Source organism: Danio rerio, chromosome 21, assembly GCF_052040795.2.
Source record: "Danio rerio strain M-AB ecotype USA chromosome 21, GRCz13ab, whole genome shotgun sequence".
Classification (NCBI taxonomy): domain Eukaryota; kingdom Metazoa; phylum Chordata; class Actinopteri; order Cypriniformes; family Danionidae; genus Danio; species Danio rerio.
The window spans coordinates 50,506,076-50,515,000 of NC_141041.1; the positions used below are offsets into that span (position 1 = coordinate 50,506,076).

An 8,925-nucleotide genomic window follows, 5' to 3' on the forward strand; every position below is an offset into this window, starting at 1 on the left:
GTTTTATGGATATGTAATAGGCTTACGGCTATATGAAGAGAGAATTATGAGTATGGCGGGAAGTTTCGCGAGTCTCCGGATGCCCGCAAACGAGTGATGATCTCCCGGTAATCTCACGTCTCCCTCCCAGTCCTCAAATAGGCATCGTCGCGCACCCTTCTCACCCCTCCCCACCACATCTCTCCTCAGACACGTCGCGCACACCCTGTCAAACACCACCAAACCACCACCTCTCCTGACAGCTGAGCGGGACGCTGCAAAATAAACCCTGACACTCTGACCAATGTGAGGAGAGTTTACTCATACGTGACTTGTTTTAGCTCTTTTGGTCCGATTAGAAACTTTGCCGTGTGAAAGCGAACCGCTCCAAGAGCAAAGAGCAACAATTGTAATCTCTGTTTCAGAACAACTGAATCCATTCACAGGTGTGAACGCAGCCTTAGTGTGGAAACGTCATGATCAGAAGCAGCTTTACAGAAAACAATATATAAGACAGATTTAAAATTCGATAAGAAATGACTAACAATGTAATTTGTAAACATTGCAAATAATTGGAAGAAGAATTTAACATGTCTTAAAGTTTGGAGTGTATATTTGATGCATAAGAATCTAAAATGGATCCTCCTTTGCTTGTAAACCCGTAAACGAACACTTGCTTTCGGTTCATGTGATCGGCCAGATTAATTTACCAATCGAGTCAAAAAATACGATTATAGATCGATACAGCTCTCCGGCCGATTGATCAGAGCATCCCTACTTTTTCCATTTACTCGCACTCAAGTGGTTTTAAACTTCTTCTGCTAAACACATTACAAAAAAAGCTGAAAGATGTTTAAAAAAGCAGCCGTTGATATCTAGAGTAGAAATAAAAAATACTATGAAAGTCAATGTAGTTTTTTTCACTATCTTTGTGTTCAACAGAACAATGAAACTCAAACCCAAGAGAGGAAATGGTGGCAATTATAATTTTGGTGAACTTTCAGCTACTATCCAAACAGTATTAGCGAGTATTTCAATCCCACCATTAAAGGCTAAAGTGGAGTTAATGAGGACAGGGATTAACTACACACGCCTGAGGTTACGGTCAATATTTAACCGCTCCCATAAAAAATGTATTCAACTCAATCAGTTGATCGTGATGGAAATTCAGAGAATAACCCCTCCGGCAAAAGTATTTGTGCATTCTAAACATGATGAATATATGCACAAACATGCAAATTAATAGACCAATTTAATTACTAGAAATCAGCTTTAAAACAAATTTATGATTTAAACGAATGAATGAAGCCATTAAATGATATGCAATCTAGGCCAAGTACTCTATACTTAAAGCAAAAAATTCATAAAATTTACAGTAAAAAGGGTGGCAGCTGTGGTTCCCGAAATTTAACTGAGATAATGTCAAATTATGACAGTAAATTACTGTATTTTATTAATTTATAGTCAATAGTAAAAACTGTTGTTTGATTTGGGTGCGTTAATCTCATAAGCATAACTCAAAAAGGCATGATCTGCACTCATTCAGTTATATCTTTTATTTCATATTCTTCGAGAAATATAACCTAAAACGTAACAAATATAAAAATATTATGTATAAATTCACTGAAACATTTCTGATTTGTCTTTGTTATTGAGAATTGTGATATTTCAAAAGATTTTTCACATGTATAAGTGTAGTTAGGGCTGGGCGATAGAACGGTATCGGCATTAATTAACCGAACACCATTGTCAATAATAATAAAAAACATTCTGTATGAATCGCTTTAATATTAAAATGTGTCTGCTAAGTGCTTGGAAGAAAAGCCAATCAATTTTGGGTCATTTTCTATCAAGGAGCGCGGCTTGCGGGCACAAATAAGAAGCGACGTGCACATGTAACTAGTACTAACCAATCTGCTTCACACTTTGTTGGAATAAACACATCTTTTTAAAGGACATCCTGGGATTTTTAACGACCACAGAGAGTCAAGACTCCCCGTCACTATACTGGGGTGTTAGGACCCACACAGACCGCAGGTTGAGCGCCCTCTGTTGGCCTCACTAACACCACTTCCGGCAACAACCTAGTTTTCCCATGTGGTCTCCCAATCAGGTACTGACCGAGCACAGCCCTGCACAGAGCTAGCTGCCGGCAAATCTTTACATAATTACCAATACAATAATTCAATAATAACCATCATAGTAATAATAAGAGAAACCTGCATTACAATCAGTGTTTATAACAGAGCTGATTTAACTTGAACCACTATTTTCCATTCTTGTTGAAATACGTTTAAATCTGTTTGCCTTTTTAGTTCAAGCGGAAGGCAAATATTGTGCAAGTGCAGTTTTTGCCTTTGGTACTATGCAATTCTGGTTGGTTACGCTTGTGATAATCCAATTACTGCTTGGATTTGTTACTAATTGGCATGTCATTTCTAAAGCAAGTTTATTTACACATTTAAAATTGTAAATTCTTTATTTTTAATATAACCTTATAACAAAGAAAAGTTTTTTGATTTAAACTTTGAAGTCAGTTTAATTTTTAAAAGTCATCAAATATAGCTATACCATGGCTGCCTTGAAGGAAATGAGCTAAATATGGACATGGCTGCGCAAACTGCTGACAGAGACAGAAGACAAAAGGTCTGAGGTAGTATTTTCATTGGGATCAGCAGCATTCCAGTGAAAAGAACAGTTGTCAGACTAAAGCCACCGGTGACATACTCAGAAACATGCTGTGAAACAAGAATACCCGACAATATACTGAGTGTTTCCAGATATAACCTCAATAAATGTGCTAAAATATTAATTACAAGTTTTAAATCACCTGGCGGCCCCACTGCACACACTAAGAAAGAAAATTAAAAGCTAACATGCTGAAAACATAGCAGTTTGCTTACAATATACTCAAATCCCAAAGTGAGGGAATTAGCCACGAAATAAACACATGAACTGTATGCTTCTGACAGTTATAACGGTTATTGTCATTAATTTTACCAAAAGATGTGTTGTGTGAAGACTATTTTTCTAAAACGCAAAAATAAAACTGCATTTTTCAAGCTTCAAGTCAAGACAGTGGACTTTCGATTTGGCTCACCATCTCATCTGAAAAGAGACCGAGTATGATGAAGAGGGTTGGGGCGAATGCCTTTGACAGAGATCGTCATTTCTCATGTGACGTGACCTTTTTATTTGTTTTATTGCTGAGTTGCAAAAAAGCAAACTGAAATTAGATGTTTCAATTAAATGTTGTAAATGAATCAGATTTTTAAATATGTAAATACTGTCACTTGACAAATAGAGGACTATGCAGAAGACATCAGCAAGCAAATTAAGGCAAAAATAGTGTAATCTTGTTATAATTAGATTGCTTTGCTTTTACTGTAATAAATTCATTATAAAATGTAAAAACAAATACTGTATTAGTTAATCTAAAACAGGGGTTTCCAAACTTTTCAGCACGCGACCCCTAAAATAACAACACCAGTGACTCGCGACCCCCAATATCCCCTGGGGTGGTTATAAATACAGAAAACTTGCATGCATTGGCGCACACACACCAATAGACCAAAGTCTGTTCTTCGTTTATTTTTTTTTTATGTATTTCAGTGCTGTAAATGGCACAGAAAGTTTAACCTGGTGTTATAAAATCAATCTGCTGCATCTGATGCTATTGCTGTGTCTTTAATATAATGTACTTACCCCAGGGGTCGCAATCCAATAGAACAAGTAAATAAGCTACTATAGTAACTATAAACGACTGTTTTTTTCTCTTAAGTTGGTTATGGATAAAATATGGTAATTCTTATGGTCTAATAATAATGAGTAGATTTTTGGAAATCACCAGGCGACCCCCCTTCATTGTTCCGCGACCCCTCAAGGGGTCCCGACCCCCACTTTGGGAACCACTGATCTAAAACAATGTTTTTTTGTCATTTTTAAACATTATTAATAAGATAGGAAATTAGCCATGGTAAATTACCCTACCTATATATGCCCACTGGCCTCAATCAAGTTTGGTTTTTGGCCCTTCATAAGAAAAGGTTTGAGTGCCCCTGATTTGGAGCAAAATTGTTGTTAACTAATAAATGGCTGTCTAAACTAGTGTCATAACCACTTATTACATTTGACCTATAGGTGGCTCTAGCACCATAACTGGCATTATAATGCCACTATAAATTAAGTGCAATAACACCGCTAAACAGAACTGAACTGAGGAGTGTGAAGGATGTGAACCTTTTTACTAACATAAAAATATTTTATTTAAATGATTACATTTGATAATTTCACACTTGCATGCGCGCGCTGCGCGTCTAGATTTGAAATAACAAATTTGAGCTCCTGTTAATAATGTGCGCTTGATTATTAAAGTGCTTCAGACATCCTTTCAGAAACGGACAGACCTGAGAGTGAAGCCTGAAAAAACAAAGGAGCAAATGATTCTTTCAGCAACCTAAAACATGCCATGTTTAACTATTATCGTCGCCTTTTGGCAATAGTATCTGGATGCAGCCTTTATGATGCAAGTTGAGACTGCATCACTCAGCGATGCAATGTCAGACACAATGCACTCAAATGGAGCAAGTAACGTCACTGTGACGGGTACTTAGGTGAGCCCATTAAAAAGCATTGGATGCAGCCTAGATTGCACTGCACCAGGTCTGCAGCCAGACCACTCTCCCTTTTGGACTATTATGAACTCTGAATGACAGGATTACTTTGTAACAGGATGTTAACGCTACATGTGCTGGTGAAACTTAAAGATGAGAGGTTTGTACTGACTGTATGTTTCATATCACGTATCAACCCAAATAAAACCTCAATGCATGTTTGGGGTATTTTTGTAATCGGTAACATTTCAGAGACTTTAAGGCTGTTCATATGTGTTCATAATTGTTTTATTTTTTATAATCACAGACAATACAGTAGATTATTTCGCATTATCATTGATCTGCAGCTATAATCGAATCCTTTTCATAGAAAGTTTAGTTATTAACATTTATTTCTACGTATTTATGTATATTTGTTTAGTGTGTCGCTTATGATATGTTAACTTTAAACAAGAATGACGTTGACTGCAAGTTTCTGCCGAACACCACACCTACCAAAGGAGTACCACTGGTGCCATTTGGCAGTGGAGACAAGTCTGATAAAAGTGACCCGCACCAAACCATACCATAAAAGAATATTTTATTTACAATATTACATTTGGTATTAATTCAGCATTCATCACGTCATCTGTTGAGCAAAAAAAAAATATATAAATTACACAATTATGTTTACCATGCTGAAAAATCCAGCTTAAACCAGCCTAGGCTGGTTGGCTGGTTTTAGCTGGTCGACCAGGCTGGTTTCCAGCCATTTCCAGCCTGGTCTTAGCTGGTCAGGCTGGAAAATGACCAGCCAAATCCAGCTAAAACCAGCTTGACCAGCCTGATTTAAGCTGGACTCCCAGCTTGGCTAGGCTGGTCAAGCTGGTTTTAGCTGGTCATCTCCCAGCCTGACCAGCCAAGACCAGGCTGGAAATGGCTGAAACCCCTCTAAAACCAGACTGGTCAACCAGCTAAAACCAGCCAACCAGCTTAGGCTGGTTTAAGCTGGATTTTTCAGCAGGGATAATCAATTAATTTATCTTGTAGATGCACAAAAACTGTTTGATTTATTAAAAAATGCTATAGCAGCAGGACTCAAACCTTATATACTTGATCCTGATAATAGACCTTTTTTATTGCACAATACTATAGGAAAATTACAGTAGAACATAAATGGTGATGGTTGTTGCTAGAAGGGATACAGCAACAGACGAAAGTAAACCAGAATTTATTAAATTACCTATTAAATTGTATTTTAAAAGCACCTACCCCACCTAAAAAATATTAATTATTGTTGTACAGTGTCACAAAAAGTATTTCATATTGATGCAAGTATCTAGACTTCACCATAATTGGTCAAATTATATTTATAGATTTAGTGTCTGGACCAAGGCAAGTGAGTCCACATACTGCCTTAACTCATATGTATATATGTGTGTGTGTGTGTGTGTGTGTGTCAGCAAGAGCAGAGGGAGGAACTTCAGTGAAGGCATTCATTCATTGACTAGTTTGACTAACGCTGACCAGCCGGATAAGATGAAGATCCCTCTAACACTCTTATAAAACAGCCCTCGATCTACTTTTACAAGCATACATAATCACACTTTACAACACACCAGCTGTCACTGAGAAAGCTTACCTGAACAGGGTCCGACTAATAAAGAGTGTTTAGCGGGTGGCAAAACAGTTGACGATCTAAACCGTTTGTTATTTTAAGTTTAGTTTGTGTACCGATATCACTTGTATTGCAGTAGATTTGTTCATCAATACATTGTTAATGACAATCAATGTAACTTATAGGAGAAACACTGTAGTTAGTGGGTTGTCTCAAATGAAAATCTCTAAGGGAAACGTAAACAACTCTAGGCTTTGTTAGCACTAGCTCGCTTCAGCTAATGTTTGACGGTAGTTCAGAGTAAAAATGTATATAACTCGAAGTTATTCGGGTGTAAAAATAGCGAATTATGCTCATAAAAGAAACTGGCAGAAAGTGTAAATGAAAAGGCAAACATTTTGCCGAAATGTGAACCGTGTGAGTTTGGCTAGCGGTGGTTAGCACGTTAGCTTGCAGGGCAGCTCGGATAGAGCAGAAAAGGCTAACACCCATTTAATCTCTTTCAGGGGAAAACACATCAGCTATTACTAATTAACGGACACGGCGAACATCAGCCGACTTCACTTGTAATCTTCGAAATAATACACGTTTAAACTTGTAAACACTATATTTACCCTATATAATTAAACATAGATTTTCCAATAAACTAAATTAATTAGTAGCTAGCGTTTATCGTTTGACGATTAATTCTAATACTCCTCCTTTCCTGTGTTCGGTTATGCTGTTCTGGTTTAGTAATCGGACGGGCTTGGATTATCGCTAGCTAGATTAGCGAGGAAAGTATTATTGCAGCATTCGCTGTGAACATCCAGCAAAGTCCTTTAAAACGCCCAGACTAGAAAACTTGACAGACTCGACGAAAGTCAAGAAAACAGGAAACACAGCATCTGTTGTTGAGGTAAACCAGGTCAACATAGCCATCTTGCTACTACTTACTAGGGGTCGTTTGTAAACCTGGGTGTTCGAGGAGGCTGGTATCCGTATAGATGGCAATAAAGCACGTCGAAGCAAAAGCAACACATCTCCGCCGAAACCACCATTTTCCTGGCTCCAGAGCCGGGGCTGAGAGTCGGGGAGAGGCCGGTGGAGTTGTAACCTCCGGGAGTCGCGGACAGCGCGTTGGTGTTGTTACCGCCGCTGCTACCGCTACCCCCCGGACCCCCCAGGCCGTTCACTCGATTCACGCTCCCGGCCACGACAGTCGACGACGACCCAATCCCCAGTTCCGATCCACAATGTCCGGTCCCGGCTACCCCGCTTCCCGCCCCGCCGGGACCCCCCGCGCCAGGGGATCCCGACAACTTTTGCTTCTTCACCCCGCAGCACCCGGCCGCCATCTTCGAACAATCTGCACCAACACACCGCTTCCGACCCATCACCGTCAGCGCGGGAAGGGCGGGTCGAAACGCAGACCACACGTAGAAATCCCACTGCGTCAGCACGTACGACGGACAATGCTCCACCTTCTCTTCCTTTTTGACAGACGTAATAAGAGGAGCTTACGTTTATATATATATATTTAAATATATATGTGTGTGTGTGTCTCCACGAAAGTCTGCAATGTCACCTGAGCCTTTCCCCCCTAATAAAATACGTAGCGTACGCTGCAGCCTTACGTAATGTTCTTAGGCAGCAAAATAAGCAATTATGTGTGTGACAGCACGCACAGGTCCATCCAAACACCAATTGACAGTCCAGCTGGGAGAATAAACAATAAACGTGGCCTGTAGATGAGCGATCTCCGGTGACCCATACAGGGTAGCCGAGCGCAGTCCCGGTGCCGTCAGTCGCTGCGGCTCGGCGACAGCACCATTCCCGCCGGCCACACGACCTCCTCACCGCGAGCCCGCCGCGTCTACCGAGCGCCAAAGTTTTCCGTCGACGGATCGCAGCGCTGTCATGCGGTTATTCGGGCGCATTTCCGAGCTGCATCATGGCACGGCCTCGGTCAGTCGTCCGCTGGGTTCCCCCGGTGTCTCCGAGTGTTCCGCCTGCCGATGCTAACATTAGCTCGGAGGAAGAGAAAAAAGATATCCTCGGCGAAGCACTCAGACTCGTATTCTCCACTTTCACACAGAGCCCAGGACGTATTTTTACGACAGATTCCTGCGTATGGTGCGCGTTTCTCGCTATTCACCAACCTGTGCGTAGAAACCCCGCATTTGTTACGCGCTCATTCAGCGGTTTCTCCCCTCAGCCTCAGCTCGACGGTTGACGCGCGGTAAAACTATGCTAGTGAGGTAAAGTTGGGGTTATTATAGCCACACATTCGGCGTTCAATAACACACTATAGCAGAATATAAACAGTCATTAGCTGACAATATGACTCCCCTATTTAGATCTTGTATACATGTCTGAAATTATATTAATGTAAGGGGAGGCCAGCTAGGTGAAAGTCTGAATGTGGGTCAATATAAAAAACCAACTTTACCTCACTAAATTCCATATAAATTCATCATGTTGTCCTGACAAATATCAAGTTAATTATTTATTTTCCTTCAGCTTGGTCCCTTATATCAGGGCTCACCACAGCGGAATGAATCGTCAACTATTCCAGCATATGTTTTACGCAGCGGATGCCCTTCCAGCCACAATCCAGTCCTGGGAAAGGTTAACTTAATCATCTATTACAAATTTGAGTATATTGAACATATAAGTTATTGTGCTGTTTTAACTCATTTTAAGTAGTTTGAACAAGAAGCAAAAGTCAATTTTTGAGGGCACAGTGACCCAGCA

At 40.1% G+C, this 8,925-nt stretch overlaps 1 protein-coding gene and 1 long non-coding RNA gene across 6 annotated transcripts in view; one reads left to right on the forward strand and one right to left on the reverse strand.

Moving 5' to 3' along the window:
- ammecr1 (AMMECR nuclear protein 1) overlaps nt 1–7,566 on the reverse strand; it is a 27,686-nt gene extending 20,120 nt beyond the window's left edge. For 2 of the 3 annotated variants that reach the window (XR_015519516.1, XR_015519517.1), the window contains exon 1: nt 7,126–7,566. Coding sequence is in view for 1 of the 3 variants with exons in the window: in NM_200581.1 (NP_956875.1) it covers nt 7,126–7,526 (401 nt within the window). In the remaining 2 variants the exon portion in view is untranslated. 3 annotated transcript variants of the gene reach the window in all.
- LOC141379927 (uncharacterized) overlaps nt 6,205–8,925 on the forward strand; it is a 6,899-nt gene continuing 4,178 nt past the window's right edge. Inside the window, exons 1-2 of one of the 3 annotated variants that reach the window (XR_015520851.1) lie at nt 6,205–7,087; nt 8,692–8,799. This is a non-coding gene — a long non-coding RNA (uncharacterized LOC141379927). Of the gene's footprint in view, nt 7,088–7,819; nt 8,430–8,691; nt 8,800–8,925 lie in introns of those variants that run through there. The other 2 variants (XR_015520849.1, XR_015520850.1) reach the window with 2 other exon arrangements.